The 18,951-nt window shown below is 44.7% G+C and overlaps 1 protein-coding gene across 1 annotated transcript; it reads right to left on the minus strand.

The window, feature by feature from the left end:
- Window positions 1-10,125: 10,125 nt before the first annotated feature.
- LOC141607224 (uncharacterized) lies at window positions 10,126-11,264 on the minus strand. Its single transcript, XM_074426584.1, has 2 exons — window positions 10,632-11,264; window positions 10,126-10,515 (listed from the first exon to the last, which is right to left on the minus strand). The coding sequence occupies exons 1-2, from the start codon at window positions 11,262-11,264 to the stop codon at window positions 10,126-10,128; spliced, it is 1,023 nt and encodes a 340-aa protein (XP_074282685.1).
- Between the last annotated feature and the right edge of the window lie 7,687 nt (window positions 11,265-18,951).

The following is an 18,951-nucleotide window of genomic DNA, read 5'->3' on the forward strand; positions in this document are numbered from 1 at the left end:
GGCGTATACATGCGACACTTGGAGTACGGGCTCCGGTTTCCGCTAAATGAGCACGTTATGGCCATCATTAGGGCCATGAACGTTGCCGTTGCCCAACTGCACCCGTTGGCTATGAGGACCATAGTCGGCTTTGTCTGGCTTTGTCTCTTCAAGGGGGAGGCCCCAACGGTGAATTTATTCCGCCGGCTTCATCATCTCCAGCCGTCGATCTCTGGCCGCGTCGGATGGTACAGTGTGCACATGGAGAAGGGTTATGTCTCTGTTGACAAACTTACTTCTTGCAAGGACTGGAGAGATCGGTGGGTGTACGTTAAGGTGCTTGGATGACTATCCGCCGCCCGCTCCTTTCAAAGACCAGGTTAATTTGCGGTGTGAGACTAAGGCGGAGCATGACGGATGGGTCACCGGAAAAAGCTCAAGATGGATGCCAAGCAAGGTCCTTCTCAAAGAGGATGAGAAGGCGCGATGAGGCTTTTTGAGGCGGACAAGAGTGGGGTGCCGAAAAGATGGATTCCCCCAACGCAGATCATTCTTCAAGATGAGCCGCTCTGCCATGTCGGCCTTATACCGGCCCTAGCACAGGGTGAGTAGGGTCGGTGTGAGGCCCATCACCGCTCTCAATGTTCCTGTTTTTCGAACTTCGATTTATTTCTTCTACTTAACCCTTGCTTTGTTTCCTTCGTAGATCACTTTGGACCGGACTTGTCTGAGGATATCCTCCGGAGAATGGGGCTGCACAAAGACAAAACCGTTGCTAACTTGCATCCCAAGACTCTGACCCATGACCGCAGGACGTCGCCGAATGATCTCATGGATCAGCAGCTGAAAAGCTTGAATGTGGTGGAGGCCCAGGCGAAGGTTGTTAGTAACATGCCGCGCCATACGCGAAAAACAAATCCTTCGGCGGCGATGGCGTCGACGTCGGCTCCACCCCCCATCCCCCCTGTTCAGAAGAAGACGGTGGAGATCGTTGATATCACCAATGGGGATGACTCCGATGAGGAGGGGTCTCCCCTTGTCCGTAAAAGAAAGGAGACAGCCTTTACCGCTGCCATTGCTTCTGCTGCCGGCGAGGAAATACATCCTCCGGCCAAGAAGGCCAAGCACGGTACTGATCTATCCTGTGGCTCAGATTCAGCCGGTTCATTAGGCGCTGCTGATGACAGGCTCTCCGGCATGTCCATGTATGTTGATACTGATGCTCTCTTTAAATTTTGCGGATCGGCCGCTTTCGGCCGCCGCTCTTATTGAGCGGAATCGGAGGAGAACCCCGCGCGGTCGGTGATCATGCCGTCACCATTGAATCTTCATCCCGCAAGGCTTCCCTTTCCCTACTGCAGCTAGTGATCGAAACGTCACCGCCGACTCTTCATCCCGTAAGGCTTCCCCTTCCCGACTTGTAGCGGAAAGCGCGAGGTTGATCAAGAGGTCGGCGAGGTAGAACGAGCTGACCGGTGCTCGTATCATGGAGCAGGAGAAGGCCGTGGCTCAATCCGCTTTTGAGCTTAATGCCACTAAGAAGGTGGCCGCGAAGGCGAAGCCGGATCTCCTCAATGAGCGAGAGGCTTAGGGGGATGCTTTGAGAAAGCGCTCTTGGGCGAGAGAAAGCTCGGGAGGACGCTGAAAAGAAGGTCCTTGTTGAGAGAGCCAAGGCCGAGGCTGCTGCGGCCGAAGTTGAAAAGCTGCTGGCGAAGTGTGACCTTGTTCAGAGGCACGCCGACCTTTATTTCCAGCAGAGGAATGAATTCAGGGATCGGTTTCAGATCCAGGGGAAGGTGATTCGGAGCAAGGAAGCCATCATCAGACAAAAGGAGGATGACATTGATATGTTCCAAACCGTCATGCTCCCTAACATGTGCGCCGAATTCCGGGATCTGGCCGAAGAAGCTGCCAGGGAAGTGATTGGGGAGCTCTTCCCTCTTGATGGTTCCTTTCCGTGGGGAAAATTTAACGAGCTGTTTGACGATAAGCTCGAAGCTAAGGAGGATGCCGTGGAGGAGAAAGCCAAGGAGGCGGTGAGGGTGAAGATAGAGAAAGAGGCGGCCGAGGAGGCAGCGGCCCTTGCTGAGAAGGCTAAGGTGGCCAAAGAGGATGCCGAGAGAATGAGGGCAGCTGAGGCTGCCGAGGCTGAGGCTGAAGCTGAGGCTGCTAGGGAAACTGCTGGGTTGCCCATCGAAGAAGATGCCGCTACCGCTGCTGATGGCGAGCAGCAACAGACATAGGGAGATGATATCTGTAACCTTTTGCCTTTCTTTTCTTTATATTTTGTACAACTTTGGTAGGTGGTCTTTTGGCTTATCCTTATGGGGACGGCCGTCGTTTGCATTTCTTGTAATTTGTTGAACATTTTTAATAAGAGCTCGTTTCTTACGCCTCTCCGGCTTGGCCGAGGTCTTTACCTCATTCCTTTTTCTTGTGCTAATAGTTGAGCGTCTCAATCTGTACTTAGCGTTTTCACTTTGCCTCTGGCTTGGCCGAGGTCTTTTCTCGTCTTCGTCTGAGTTATTCTCTTATGTTATTAATTGAGCGTCTCTTTTGTTTCCGCCTTGGCTTGGCCGAGGCAGTCTAGAGTGCGTTCCTCAACTGTGTTTAACGCTTCTAAGGCATTTTGATCGCTTTGCGAGCATCAACTGCGCTGGTCGTGACCGTCGAGGTGTCTTTTTCCTGAGGGTGATTGCCATTCTTGCCGGCGTGACAGTGTGAGCCGGCGTCTGCTCCTTGTTATTGACTACCGTGGCGTCTACCACTTGGAGTGACTGCGACGGCGCCTACTTCTTGATGGAGACTGCCGTGGCGTCTACCACTTGGAGTGACTGCGACGGCGTCGAACCTCTTGGGGTGACTGCCGTGGCGTCTACTACTTGGGGTGACTGCGACGGCGCCTACTTCTTGATGGAGACTGCCGTGGCGTCTACCACTGGAGTGATCTGCGACGGCGTCGAACCTCTTGGGGTGACCGCCGTGGCGTCTACTACTTGGGGTGACTGCGACGGCGCCTACTTCTTGATGGAGATCTGCCGTGGCGTCTACCACTTGAGTGACTGCGACGGCGTCGAACCTCTTGGGGTGATCTGCCGTGGCGTCTACTACTGGGGTGATGCGACGGCGCCTACTTCTTGATGGAGACTGCCGTGGCGTCTACCACTTGGAGTGACTGCGACGGCGTCGAACCTCTTGGGGTGACTGCCGTGGCGTCTACTACTTGGGGTGACTGCGACGGTGCCTACTTCTTGATGGAGACTGCCGCTCTTGTCGGTATGACAGTGTGAGCCGGCGTCGCTGCGATAAAGACTAGCTCTTGTCGGTATGACGGTGTGAGCGGCGTCTGCCGCTTCCTAGTGACTATGGGGAAAATGAACATTTTGATGGAAGACTTGGACGATTTTTCATTAGATAAAAACATGCGTCGGGGTGCCCACAGCTGTTTTGGACACCTCCGCCGCTACACAGAGTTTTCCCGAGATTACCAGTGTCCTAATGGTTTATCAAAGGCACACCTTCCCAGTCAGCCGCTAGTTACATCCATGAGGTCGCCCTCCTGTTGTAAGGATAGACTTTTCCCTTTCTCTGATTTCTTTGCCACTTTGAGGGATTGCATGTTGCATCCTCTGCGCTATCCGGACGTTGACCACCTCGTCTTTCTCGTCTTTGGAGACGAGCTTATGCGCTTCCCCCCGGTCCGAGACATACATCAGTGTTAGGGCCCGGATGGACATCACTGCGTCGGCCTCGCTCAGGGTGACTCGGCCTATGAGAACGTTGTAGGCGGACGAGCCGTCGATGACCACGAACTCAGCTAGGACATTCTTAGCCGCATTCCTTTCGCCGAACGTCACCGGAGTCCGATTGATCCCGGTGGTACCAGTGGCCCCGGAGAAGTCGTATAGTGGGTTGGTGCGGGGGCTCAAGTCCTTGACTTTCGGCCGAGGCCGAGGAAGCACTCCCGAACATGATGTTCGTGTATGCGCTGTGTCAATCGGGCACCTCTTGACCTGGTGGTTGGATATGTCCAAATTGACTACAAGTGGGTCGGCGTGTGAGGAGCGATGACTCCTTCGTAGTCCTTCCTTCCAATAGTCATGTCGGGGATGTTGGAAGAGAGGATCGTTGTGTTGGGCACAAAGTTGATGGCCTGATATAGCTCGTTCAGGTGTCGTTTGTGCCCATGAGCGGACCCTCCGTTCTCGTTGCCCCCGATGACAACATGGATCACTCCTATCCGTTCAAGACGGATTTCTTATCTGAATCGCCGGCGTCGGTCTTTTGGCCTTTGGCAACGTACTTGCCGAGGCTCCCCTTCCGATCGGCTCTTCAATGGCATTCTTCGGATGTCGGCGATCGTTGGTTAAATGGCGGTGGTGTGACCGTGGTACTCACGATCGGCTCGTGTCACCGTCACTTTTTGGCTTGGGAGGTCTCTCCCACTTCGCCCTCGTTTTTGCTCGGGCGAAGACCTCGGCGGCGATACGACGAGAGGGGTTTTATCATTATACCGCCTCGGTGGTACGTTCCCGAACTCCACCCGGCGCCCGGTCGAGCCCCCGTTTCTGGCAGATTTGTCAGGCCGTGACCTATTATTGTCACGGCGTTTTTCATCAGACCGTGACCCGTTGTTGTCATGGCGTCTTTCATCGGACCGTGACCCATTGTTGTCACGGCGTCCTTCATCCGGGTTGTCCTCCCGGCGCTCTTCTTTTTCTCGAGTGCTCGGCCTCGGCGGGCCTAACCAAGTCTTGTGATAGTCCTCTACCTTGATGGCTTGGTCGGCCATCTTCTCGGCGGCATCCAAACCCGTGGCCTCCGCACTTGATGAGCTCATTTTTTAAGTCTCCCCTTGGGAGGCCCTTCATCAGCGCGAAGGCCGCCAGTTCGGGATTAATTTCTCGAATCTGCTGGACCTTTCCGTCGAACCTCTTCACATAGCTTCGTAGGGACTCGCCTCCTTCCTGTTTGATAGTTAGGAGGTCCGACGTCTCCACGGCCCTCCTCTTGTTGCAAGAGTACTGGGCTAGAAAGGCGTCCCTTAGGTCGGCGTAATAGTATACCGAGCCGTCGGGGAGCCTCTTGTACCAACTTTGAGCCATCCCATGCAAAGTTGTTGGGAAAACTCGGCACCAGACCTCATCGGGCTGCTCCCATACCGACATGTAAGACTCGAAAGCCTCGGCGTGGTCGGCTGGATCACTATCTCCTTTGTATGATATGGGTGGCAACTTGAGCTTAGTTGACACCTGGACTTCTAGGACGTAGGCGCTGAGGGGCTGTCTGACCACGTGTCAAACGACACGCGGCGATCGGCTCCTCGCGTTCCTAGTCCGGCTCCTCCCCTCGTAGCGGGAAGGACTCCTTCTTCGACTCGGGCTTCTTCTCCAACTCTGCCGAGTCGGACTCCTCTCCGCTCCTTTGGGGTAAGCCTCGTTCATGCAGCGGGGACGCTATCCTCCCATGAGTGCGGGAAGGACTTAGGTCTACCACGCCCACTTTGGGCTCCCAGGCGACTTGACCGGGTCGGCTTCTCCTAGTGCTCCGTTCAAATTTCTCGAGTCACATTTCGGCCCTGGTCTCCTGGACGGTTTCCGCCGCTCTTGTCGGCGTGACGGTGAGCAAAGCGGGCGTATTACCAATTAGGTCCAGGAGCATTTTCGGTTTTGCTACGTCAACCACATGTCCCATGATGGTGACCTGGTTGGCGAAGCGGCGGCGTGTCTGGTATTATTGGCATCCCGAACTCCGGTTGGATTACTCCGCCGGTGGAGGGCCGCACGACTCAATTGTTGAAGGTATCATCTTGGTAGAGTGCGGTTTCGTCGGTCACGATCGTCTTGTTGTTTCGACATCCTCTTAGCTTTTTGGGTGGGTTTTTGTTTTTTTTTTTTTGTTTGGGAATGAATGTGACTAGCTTCTAGTAGCGATTCCCCACAGACGGCGCCAATTGTTCCGCGTGTAATTTCGGAGCAGATATTTGTTACCACTCGTAGCTCGTAGAATGACGTCTTTGCTTGAATCCTCCTTTCGGTCTCCCGAAACGATGAACAAGCGAGGGCTCGGTCTTGGGGCCGAGCGAACTCACTCCGACGCTCAAGTCAGTAAACTTATGGGATAAGTTGTTGTTACTTGACTAAATGTATATTGTAGAGAGATAAGGAAGATAATACCAGATGAATAGTGTTTCTTAGGTTAAAATGTGGATCCTTTCCTCAATGAAGGTTGAGGAGTATTTATAGACTTTCACCTTTTGTCACGTAGTGGCCAAGTGGCCAAGTGGCTAGCAGGTGAAAAGACCATTCTACCCTCGGCCGATGGACCTATGGCAGGCCGACCGAGGGTTCTTGGATATGAGTACGCGGATATGTGCCCCGGCTGGCAGGTTGCCATGCCGAGACCAGTGACAGCCGACGGCCGCATCGGCTAGGGCTTTGTCTAAGTCGTTGACTTGCTGTGGATATCTTTGACCTTGCTCAATATGTTGACTTGGTTAGCGGTGCAGAATATGCCCCATCAATTTTATTGATCAATCCCGTAGTGAAAAACGCGATTTAAATTACAACTTAATTTAAACTCGACATAAATTAACAATAGGACATATATTGGAAATTAACCGTACCATTTGGCCCATAATGATATAAGGCCAATGGTGAAGTTCCTTTACAATGGAGCACCGGGAGCTCCTGACTCAAAATCACCATGTCTTTGTTGTGATGGTTGTGCATTTGTTGAACCGTCAGTACTTGGTGTCCCGAACTTCCTTTGTGCATGCTCGAAACCCGACTTGTTTCTAGTTGTAGTTACTCTCGGACGACCTTTCGGATGCTCATTAATAGGGGGTGGCAAAATTTCTTCGTCCTTCGAGTATGAGAAGTTACGCAACCAGTTTATGACTGCCCTTCGGTAAAACGGGTCACTGCTTCTCACACCTTCAACTAATTCCTCAAAAAAATCACCATCATTTTTCGGCATTTGTTGAGGATTATCATACACCAATGTCTTCCATAAGACATGAACACCCTCAAGATGGACCCTCCTACCTCTGTTCTTCAAAGAAACCAACTTGCACAAGGTAATCCATGAGTCGTTCGTAGCACGTGTGTAATACTACGGTTTTCTATGTCTATGGGTACTCTAGCGAGTGGGGCTTACTCTGTCGAGTAAGTATGTTTTTATACTAAACAGTAGTCTGTCTGATGGGTACTCGATCGAGTATGTGTGGCACTCGATCGAGTAAGGGGCACTCGATCGAGTAAGTCACTTACTCGATCGAGTAAGTGAGTCTTACGGGTTATTTTAGCCGGGTTTTGTTAATAACGCGTGATTAGTATAAAAGGATTCCGTCACCTTTCTTAATCAGTTTTCACTTTTCTAAAACTTTTCAAGACAGAAAAAGAGTTACGTTGTTCTCCTTCTCCGCGTTGTTAGTAAATCCCCAAGGCTAGGAGTGTCGGATCATCTTGTTCTTTACGCCGTTGTGATCCTTGTGTCGAGGGTAAGATTTTTACATAATTTTTATAATGTTTTATTAAAGTTGGTTGAAACCCTAATTGGGTGATATTGGGGGTTTTGGGTGATTTATATGAATGTGGTAGTAATTGTATGTATGTATGTTATAGGAGGAGGTTTCGTTGAGGAAAGATTCTGATTAGCTGCTAAGACCGTCTGTGGTGTTTGCTTTTCAGGTAGGGTTTCCCTACTCAGTATTGGCTACATAAATTGTTGGTGATTGTTGTTGTGACTGTTGAATAATTATAATGTTGGATTGGTTTTGGTGATGTTGATAGTATATTGTTGATTGATTGTGTAATCGTCGTGATCTTCGGGCGCGTCCCCGGGCCGATCGAGTCACTTGCGGGAGTGGCTTCACGCCCTTGATTCGCCCCTTGTGGTTCCCGCCACAAGGGGGATGTGCACATTAATGAACTTGGGTTTATCGCTCGATGGAGATGAACGGGGATTTGGTGGGTACGGATGCGGTCCCCCACTGGCGGCGTGGAGTACTTGTTGCGATGGGTACTCTGGCAGGGCTACACACTCTAGTGTGTAGTCAGTTGTGTAGAGATTGGAGATGGAGGCTGGGGATTTGTTTGAGGTGTTTAAGCTGTTTGTGATATTGTTCCTTTATGGTATTGCTCTCCCAATTCAGGAAGAAGGAAATGACCGCTTGGTTCTTAAGCAATGATCCGGAAAGCGTGGGAGTTTTGGGCGTTTTATGTAATCAGTATTGACCCCGTTAATTGTTTTAAAAACTGTGGTGATCCATTCGGGGGTGGTGAGCAGTTATTGAGAAGGTATGAGACGATGCGCATGGGATAGCTGGGATGAGTCACCACGTTGCTGTTTTAGAAGTCTTCCGCTGTGTCGAACACTTTTAGTTGTTTAGTATTTGACAGTTTTGAGAACCGGTGTATTTTCTTTTATTAGTCTCGGTTTGGTTGTATCGCTTTGAACTTTTTTTTTTTGTGAAATGTGAAATTTATACTAATAATTAAAAAAGTGTCATACATTCATCAATAGAAGCATACCATAACACCCCTACTACAAACTACTAAACAACTTAAAAATTTACATCCAAGGGGACCAGCTCATACATTGATTAAGAAGTCCATTTCCATTATTGACCTCTACTTTTCACTATATGTTGCACAGTCTTGACAACAGCTGCAGGGAACAGGAGAAAACAAACCACCCTGCACACTTTACGTACCAGCCACAAATGACACACCAAAGCCAAAATAGCAGCATTGACAATCCTCTTTTTCATTAAGGATTTACATCTCCATGAGCTACACCATTCAATAATCCCTTTGCTAGGCATATCAATTCCCAACCAGGCAGTAAGCAGTGCCCAACATTGTCTACTGAAACTACACTAGTATAACAGATGGGACTGGTCTTCAGGCTGAACCAGACACATATCACAGGTACTATCTTGAATAACACCAAAACGCACCAGTCTATCCTTAGTTAGTAGTCTACCCTGGATAGTCAGCCACCCAATAAACGAATGCTTGGGCACATTGAAACGATTCCAGATTACATGATGCCATGGAACCTTAGCCTGATCACCTTGCAGCCAGGAGTAACCCTCAGCAATAGTATATCTCCCTGAATTAGTCCTCCACTGACCATTACAGTAAGCAGGTTTAAATTGGTCCTTGACCTGACAAAGCTTCCTCCAAGCCCAGCTTGAACTAGAAGTAGGAACATAATCCAACCAATTCTGGCCTTTAATGTACATGTGATTCACCCATCTAATCCACAAGTGATCTGCCTTCAGAGCCAGCCACCATACATAATTGCCCAACATTGCTACATTCCACAGTTTACAGTTTATAATGCCAAGTCCACCAGACTTTTTAACAGAGCAAACCTTAGTCCAAGCCACAAGGGCAGTTTTCAGAAATTCCTCAGACCCACTCCACAAATAATTCCTGCATATAAGTTCAATTCTATCCATCACAGTGATAGGTATGATAAATATACGAGACCAAAAACTGTGCAGCTGGGAAAGAACATCCTGAACAAGTAAAAGACGACCTGCATAACTGAGCTTTCTAGCTCCCCATCCACGAATTCTCATAACCACTCTCTCCACAAGCTTAGAACAATTCCCAACAGCCATTCTCTTATATGAAATGGGAATACCAAGATACCTGAATGGAAAGTTTCCTTCTCTGAATCCTGAAACTCTCATCACATACTGGCTATCCTCATTACTCATACCATTAAAGTAAATATCTGATTTCTCTCTATTCATAACCAGCCCAGAAGCCCGAGAAAAAGTGGCAAAAGCTCTCAGGATAATGCAAATAGACTGAGTACCCCTCTGCAAAACATTAGGAGATCATCTGTAAAGCACAGATGAGTCAACCTAAGTGCTCTACACATGGGATGGTAATTAAATTCCAAGGTACTGGTTACTGAATTCAGAATCCTGCTAAGATATTCTATGCTAAGAGTAAACAATAGAGGAGACATGGGATCTCCTTGTCTAATCCCTCTTTTCCCCTGAAAGTACCCAAAAGTGGAGCCATTAAGTGACAAGGTGAACCAAGGAGTAGAAATGCACTCCATAATCCACTGAATCATCTTCTGAGGGAACTCCATAGCATCCAACATCTGTCTAATGAAATCCTATTCAACAGAGTCATATGCCTTCTTGAGGTCCACCTTCATTAGACACCTAGGGGAGCAAGCTTTTCTCTTGTATAGCCTCACCAGATCATGACATATCAAAATGTTATCAACAATGTCCCTCCCCTTTAAAAACGCACTCTGATTCTCACTAATGATATCTGGCAGCATAGTTGCTAATCTGGCACAAATCACTTTAGAGATTACTTTATAGACCACATTGCAACATGCAATTGGTCTGAAATCCGCCACTGTCAATGGTCTGTCCTTCTTAGAAATTAGAGTCAAGGTGGTGGAGTTGACTTGTTTAAGCATTCTTCCAGCAGAGAAAAATTCTTTCACAGCACTACATAGATCGACTCCAGTAATATCAAAAGAATCTTTAAAAAACTGAGAGGCATACCCATCAGGCCAGGTGCTTTATCAGTAGGTATAGAAAACAGAGCCTCTTTGATCTCAATATCAGTCACATCACCAGTTAACCTCAATTTATGCTCATTAGTTACCAACTTGCCATTCTGGACTATGCCCCTATGAACCTTAACCACCTTAGTTTGAGTACCCAGACTCTGTTTATAGTATTTTATAAAAGCTTCTTCAATATCAGTAGAGGTAGTATGAGTATTGCCATCCATATCACCTATTCCAAGGATCCTATTCTGCATCCTACGAGCTTTGATGATACTGTGAAAGTAATGAGTATTGTCATCACCATCACTCAGCCATTGAGTTTTAGCTTTTTGTGCAAGAAAACTTCTCATAGCTGTCTCACGTTCTTTATAGAGGAGAGCAGCATCCTTAACTGCCTGCTGTAAATCAATATTAGTAGGGTCACCCTGCAACTGCAGCTGCTTGCTATGAAGATGCTTCAATGCAACCTTAGTGGTGGTCTCAATGTTGGCATATCCAGCTCTGTTAAGCTCTTTCAGGGGCTGTTTCAATATTTTAAGTTTCTTAACAAATTGGAACATTTTGTACCCATACAAAGGAACCCTCCAGTTAGCTTGAACAGTATCAAGGAAATCAAGATCCTTCCCCCACATGTTGAAGTATTTAAAGCATCTATTCTGTGGCCTTACTTCAGAGGTGAGCTTCATAGTGCACGGGCAGTGATCAAAAATTCCCTCAAGATGATACATAGTATTGGTAATAGGATACTCTAAAAGCCAGCTATCATTGACTAGTGATCTATCAATTCTGCTGAATTTCAAGTCCTCAATCTTATGTTTATTTGTCTATGTGAAAAAGGCTCCCTGAGCAGGTATGTCACACAACCCACAATAATCAACACACTCCTGAAAATCCCTTATCTCAGCATCAGTGACCTCTGACCCAATCCTCTCATTCATAGCCAACACATTGTTAAAGCCACCCATCACAACCCAAGGACCCCTAATAGAATTCTTCATACTCTTAATAGATTGCCATAGAGTAGAACGATCAACCAATCTATTAAACCCAAAAACCATTGATAACCACCAAAACTTCCCAGTTGGTAGAAAAGTAACTCTGGTATGCACCACCTGAGCCTTACTTCTCAAAACCTCCACATCATAGTTACTTGCATCCCAGATGATTCAAATCCTGCCCCCATCATGGCTGTCATTATTATGAACCAAAGACCAATGAGAACCAATCCATTAATGTACTTTATTAATTGCAGAAATTTTAACTCTAGTTTCTAATAGCCCACAAACTCCTAAGTTATTTGAATGCAAAAACCATCTAATGTCTTAATGCTTATTTACACTATTCATACCACGCACGTTCCAGAATCCTATACTACCCATTCTCAATGACAAGGCCTTGCTCCTCTGGTTCCTCCTCAATCACTTTATACTGCACTGAATGCTCAAGAACCTCCAAAAAATTTCTCCTGCCACTTCCCATGCTCATACTCCATTGCCTAGTAAATTTAGTCAAAACTCTTGCTGGAGAGAAAGGAGTAAATGACACAGGTATGGGAGTAACAAAACCTCTGAAAAGGCTAAAATTGTTCCTGGGTTGGAGCCTTAAAGAGCTAGCAGGTGGTGGAATCACAACAGGCTCAGGTACAACAACAGATTGTTGCTGAACCCTCCCCTTTGGAACCCACTTTTGTCTAACCTGCTTTTGCCCTTTCTGCTGCTTTGTCCTGCAATCTCTAGCCACATGCCCCACACCCTTACATTCCGTACAAATAACAGGCTTCCACTCATAGTGCTCTGATACCATGAAGATGTTTGATCATCATCATGATGTTGATGAGATTGAATATGATATGTAATTAGAGAGAGAAAACGAGAGAATTAAGAGAGAGAATTATATAAGAGATTGAATGTAAGAATGTATTGATATTATGAATGATTCAGTACATATGATCAATGAGATGTATCTATTTATACTAAGTGATACACCAACTTACTCCTATGATATAACTAACCATAGTTGTTAGACTATGGTCTAACTAACCTATAACTGACTCAACTAACTTTCTACTCCAACACCCCCCCTCAAGTTGGAGGATATGATGAACATACCCAACTTGTCTTGTAATAAATTGTGTTGAGGACCAGTCAGAGCTTTAGTGAATAAATCTACTGGTTGCTGTTTAGTTGGAATGTAGGACAAGCTTATCAGACCATCCATCAGTTTTTCCCTGACAAAGTGGCAGTCTAAGTCAATATGCTTAGTTCGTTCGCGAAAGACAGGGTTTTTAGCAATGTGGATGGCAGCTTGACTGTCACATTTGACAGGTATTGGAGCTAGATGTGGAACTTCCATTTCAGAGAGCAATCTGCTCAACCAAGCCAATTCTGCAGTAAGCCTTCGAAGAGATCTGTACTCAGCCTCTGCAGTGGATAAAGAAACTGTCTGCTGTTTCTTGAACTTCCATGATAATAAACTGCCTCCCAGAAAAATGACAAAGCCACTGACTGACTTTCTTGAATGTGAGCATGATGCCCAGTCTGCATCACAGTAACCTTCCAAAGAGTAAACTTGCTTGTTATTGAATAAAATTCCCTGAGAAATGTCCTTTGCAATATACCTCAGGACATGAGTTGCAGCTGTCCAATGTTGTTGCCTTGGAAAAGCCATGAATTGGCTTAGTAATTGTGTGGCAAAAGCAATGTCAGGCCGTGAATTGGTAAGATAATTTAATTTGCCAACTAACTTCCTGTAATCTGCTGGATTGTCAATGAGGTTACTAGAGTCTTGATCAAGTCTAATGCTACTGTCTAATGGACTGTTGACTGTCCTGCAATTTTCATAACCAAATTCTGAGAGTAATTCCTTTGTAAATTTGGCCTGGTGCATTGCCAAACCTGCTGAAGTCTGTACAAATTGCATACCCAGGAAGTAATTCAGTCTTCCCAGATCCTTGATTCTGAATGTTTCATCTAGGAACTGTTTCAGAGCCGTGATCTCAGGTGCATTGTCACCCACAACTAATATATCATCCACATAGACTGCCAAAAGACTTCCTTGCCATCTGTCTTTTTAATGAAAAGAGAATAATCATTTAAAGACTTCTTGTATCCTCTTGATTTTAAAGCATGTGTCAACTTAGCATTCCATTGCCTTGACGCCTGTTTTAATCCATATAATGACTTCTCCAATTTGCAGACTAATTTATTATCCTGGACATGTAACCCAGGAGGAACTCTCATGTAGACCTCCTCATCTAAGTCTCCATGCAAAAACGCATTGTTGACATCCAACTGAGTTATAGGCCAACCTTTCTTTGTTGCCACTGCAACAAGACTTCGTATTGTTGTCATTTTGACCACTGGTGAGAAGATCTCATTATAGTCAACTCCTTCTTTTTGTGTGTATCCCTTGACAACTAATCTTGCCTTGTACCTTTCTATTGAACCATCTGACTTATGTTTGATTTTAAACATCCACTTGCAGGAGATGGTCTTCTTGCCAATTGGTAAAGGAACCAGTGACCAAGTTTTATTAGTATCAAGAGCTTGAAATTCTGCAGCTATTGCTGCTTGCCATTCAGGAGAGGCAGCAGCCTCATCATAAGTTTTGGGCTCCTGATGCTGGCTCATAGCAGTGGCAGCCAGTAGAGGAGAAGCAGGAACAACAGAACAACAGATGGAGGAAGTGGATGTCTCAGAAAGTAATGTTAAAGTGTTGCAACAGATCACAGCATTACAATTTTTATTCTTTGAAGTACAAACATAATGTTGTAAATAAGAAGGTGGCTTAGAAACTCGAGTAGACTGTCTAGTTGTGGTATTATTTGTGATAGTGGTATTACTAGGATTTGGAATATCTGATGTATTATGATTTTGAGTAATAGAAATATTATTATTTGTATGGGCATTGGTATTGACAGAAACTTCAGTTGAATTAAAATGCAGATCATCAGTAGTACCTATAGTTGGAGGCAAAGAAATGTCTTCTATAGGGACAGGCAAGTAACTAGAAGCATTCTGATGTAAATCTGGAAAAATACTCTCATGAAAAACAACATCCCTAGAATTGATTATCTTATGACTGTCAATAGTAAGTAGTTTATAGGCTTTCTTGCCATAAGGGTAGCCTAGAAAAATACAAGGAACAGCTGTAGGACTGAACTTATCTCTTCCAGGTTTTGATGTGCATGCATATACTAGACAACCAAAAGACCTTAAATGAGACAAATCAGGAGACTTGCCAAACAGTATTTGAAAAGGGGACAAGTTCTACAGTTTTCTGGAATGGATTCTATTAACAATATAAGTGGCAGTAAGAACACAGTCTCCCCAATACTTAGTTTGTAGATTAGATTGAAACTTCAGAGCCCTAGCAGTCTCCAATAAATGTTTATGTTTTCTCTCAACTACACCATTTTGTTGTGGTGTATGAAAGCAAGAAGTCTGATGTATGATACCATTATCCAATAAAAATTGAGAAGTGATGTCACTTGAACCAAGTTCAAAAGCATTATCAGATCGTATGATCTTAACCTTTTTATTAAACTGTGTAGCAACCATATGTATAAAAGTGCGAATGAAATCAAAAGCATTACTTTTACAGGAAAGCAAATGAGTCCATGTGCAACGAGTAAAATCATCAACAATAGTTAGAAAGTATTTGTAGCCATTATATGTTTGGGTATGATAAGGTCCCCAAAGATCTATATGGATGAGTTCAAAAGGATGCAAAGATACTGATTCACTAACAGGAAAAGACAATCTATGTTGCCTGGCTTTAGCATAAATTGAACAAGCATTGATATCATTATTACAAGTAGAATTGGAATTATTCAACTTTAAGAGCTTCAGTTTATACATGGTTAAATGTCCTAGCCTAGTATGCCACACTGATTCAGCAACATTGGCAGCTATAACAGAAGTAGAACTATCATCATCTTTATTAGTGTGTATGTTATTACATGAAGAATGTCCAGCAGTTTGTAATTGCAGCAGATACAAGTCATTGAAGTTTTTACCAAGGACCAAGGGCTTCTTGGAATAACCCTGCAAATAGCAAGTACTAGGTGTAAAACTAACTACTGAGTTTAGTTGTTTGTTTAGTTTACTAACAGAGAGTAAATTAAATTGAAAGCAAGGCACATACAGCACATTTGTCAAGAAGAAATCAGGGGAAAAATGAACTGTGCCAACAGTGTCAATAGTAACAAGCTGACCATTTGGTAAGGTCACAGAATAGGGTTTAGATATATGATGCATATCAGTGAATAGTGCTTTATTAGAACAGAAATGATTACTAGCACCAGAATCTAAAATCCAAGAATTCAAAAATGCATTAGAATTTGGAATTGAATTAGCGAAAGAGTTGTTACCTGCAAAATTAGCACTGGAGACAGCAGGTGCAGCAGTAATATTTAAAGAACCACTCTGCTGATCAGAAGAAGAAGAACCTGAAACTTGCCCATTGTTATCTTCAGAGAAAACATTTGCAGCAAAACGCATGTTCATATTCTGCAGGTGACGACAATTTTGGACTGTGTGACCTCCCTTTTTGCAGTATTTGCAGAAATTGACTGTTGGTTTGAAGTTGGTATTTTGAGCTTGAGACTGAAAATTGGGATTTTGTCCTTGAGAAGAGAAATTAGTATTTTAACCCTGTGAATGGAAGCTGTTGCTTGACTGTCCAACAGACTGGTTAGGACCAAAATTCCTGGTATTCTAAGAAAAATTCCGATCATTTCCTTGATAACCTTTGTTTCTATTATGATTGCCCCAAGAATTGTTGGTGTAATTCATGTTCTTGGTGAACATAACAGCAGAATCAGATTGAAAAGGGGACTGACTGTGGATCTCCCTTTGTCTTTCTTCTTAAATAAGACTGTTGTAGATGACAGCAAGCTTGGGCAGAGGATTTTGCATCAAAAGAGTTCCTCTGATGACATTGTAAGAGTCGTTTAGACCCATTAGAAACTGAATGATCTTCTTGAAACTTGGCCTGTTTTTCTTTGGCTCCACAGTTACAGTCACAAATGCATCTGGGATTCATACCCATGCCTTCAACTTCATCCCAAATAGCCTTTAATTTGGTGAAATACGTGACAATGCTATCGTTTGCCTGACCAAAATCATTAAGCTTCTTCTGGATTCCATATAGCTGAGCTCCATTGGATTGACCGTATCTTTCTTCCAACTCTTCCCAAGCAGCTTGAGCAGAAGTACTACACAGGATTGAATCTGCAATTTCGCTAGAGACAGAATGAAGAATCCAAGAAAAGACGATATCATTACATCGCTACCAATTCTTGGAAGTAACAGAAGTAGCAGACGGTTTTGGAATGGTGCCATCAATGAAACCTAACTTATTTTTCCCTGACAGCGCAATCAACATTGACCTCTTCCAATTTCCATAACCAGATCCTTCGAAAGGTTTTGCAACAAGTTTGACACCTGAAAGATCTGTGTTATGGATATAGTGAGGATCATCAACTCCAATGGCGGATTCTGTTTCTGGTATAGTGATACTGATTAATTATATTGGTAAGAAAAAGATTTACAGAAAGAAAACGATGATCAAACTAAACAAAAATTAAGCTAAAGAAATGATGAGCGGATTATCATTGCCTCGAGCAACCGAGATGGTAGCATTCTCATGCCTTAAGTGGTCCAGGAAAGGCACTTGGAGTATGAGGGTGTTACAACGTGTCCACATTGTCCCTCAAACCCGATACCCAAACCAAGGCCTCTCAAAAGTTCTTTCTCAATTATCTCTATGGCCATAGTACACTCATTCCCTTGCATCAAGGAGAAAGTACGTGATATTATCCTTGGTCTAATAATTGAATCTTCGAGCTCTTTTCTAATACCGGAGTGTTGATCTTTTAGCATGTCGTGGATACGGGACCACGTGTTATCAAGTGTTAGATGACTGCTTTTCAACCAAGCCTTCAATAGAGAATGGGCTGACTGAACACGGGAAATTGTCGTGTTACCAAGATGGAAGCACTCGTTTGTATAACATAATAACAACTTCGCCACGTGCTCACCCCAAGTGTTCCCGATATAAGTGGCCAAAGGACCCCACTTGATATAGAAGATCCTCCACCAATGCTGAAACTCTTGCTCGGTAGGTGCATCGATTACTTTATTCCAACCCGATTCTGGATTTGTCATGATATGTTTCTTATAACTCTCGCTTTTATAGAAAGTGGTAGCTTTAACATTGATGGCTTTGTTCACGTGCCATCGACACAACAAATGATCAACCCCGAGATATACTGCATTAAGAGCGTTGATCAAACTCAATTCTCGGTCGGTGACAAAAACAGAAGGGGACGCTCCCGTGGAATCTAAAATGTCACCTAACTTCTTCAACACCCACTTGTAACACTCCTCGGACTCGGTAGGAAGCATCGAACATGCAATTAAGAACGACGATCCGGTGGGTGTGACACCAACCATCTCAATGACTGGATTCTTGTATATGTTGGTATTATACATCGAATCCATGATTACCACATAAGGATAAGCCCCGAACAACTTCACGGAATCAGGATGTGCCATGAAAACATGTATGATCTATTTTTGTCATGGGATTACTCTCATGCTAATGCACGTATTTCGCTTGTACCGCTAGAGCCAACATCTTTTGAGCGGTGTTCCTTTCACCCCTAACTTCTTGTCTAATTTTCCTTGTCTCTTTATATATCTGGTGCTTGACGGTTGAGGTTTTTTCGAGATTTTCAAATGAAGATCATTTTTAATATCCCTCAGTTGAACCCCTGCCATAGTTTGTTGCCTAACATATGCCTTCTCTACCACATCCAATCCCGCGAAGTGTCGATCCCCGTCCTTATAAACTGCTACGTTGTGGCTGTGTCGTCCACCACCCTCGGAGGTTACAATGTTCCAAACTATCGTCACTTGGATCATTTTTAACCACGTAATTTTGCATGGCACGAATACGGAACAAGCATGAACACTTCTGCGACCTCTTGGCTTCTCGGGATCATCCGTTGGCGGGGGTAGCCCATGTCATTTACATCGAAAATAAATTGCCAACAACCCGTTTTCTTTTCTGTTTTTTTCTCCGTTATTTACTTTAATCAAAGCAAACTCATTCTCAAACGCAACACTATTGGCCCAATTGAAAGCATCATCACGAGTTTCGAAATCTAAAGTCGTCACGAACAACGGGTTGTAATCAATTGAATTCTCGCCAATACTCTCCCACGAAACCTGTTTCAAGCAATTCGAACAATAGTTAGACAATAAAAACGATACATAACCTAAATAAATTACGTTAAACGAAAGCAAAACAAGAGAAAACGAGTTTTGTCCGACCACGGAGTGAAAGTTGAGACTCAACAATCAATCAATGGCCAGACCACGAGACTCAATGTTCGACCATGGCTAAACT

Source organism: Silene latifolia, chromosome 10 (genome assembly GCF_048544455.1).
Source record: "Silene latifolia isolate original U9 population chromosome 10, ASM4854445v1, whole genome shotgun sequence".
Lineage (NCBI taxonomy): Eukaryota > Viridiplantae > Streptophyta > Magnoliopsida > Caryophyllales > Caryophyllaceae > Silene > Silene latifolia.

Coding starts and splice junctions, on each gene's coding strand:
- LOC141607224 (XM_074426584.1), bottom strand. CDS start 11,264: ATGTATCATCTTGAGGGAATTTTTGATCACTGCCCGTGCACTATGAAG. Junction 10,516..10,631: donor TAGTCCAGAATGGCAAGTTG/GTAACTAATGAG, acceptor TATGCCTCTCAG/TTTTTTAAAGATTCTTTTGA.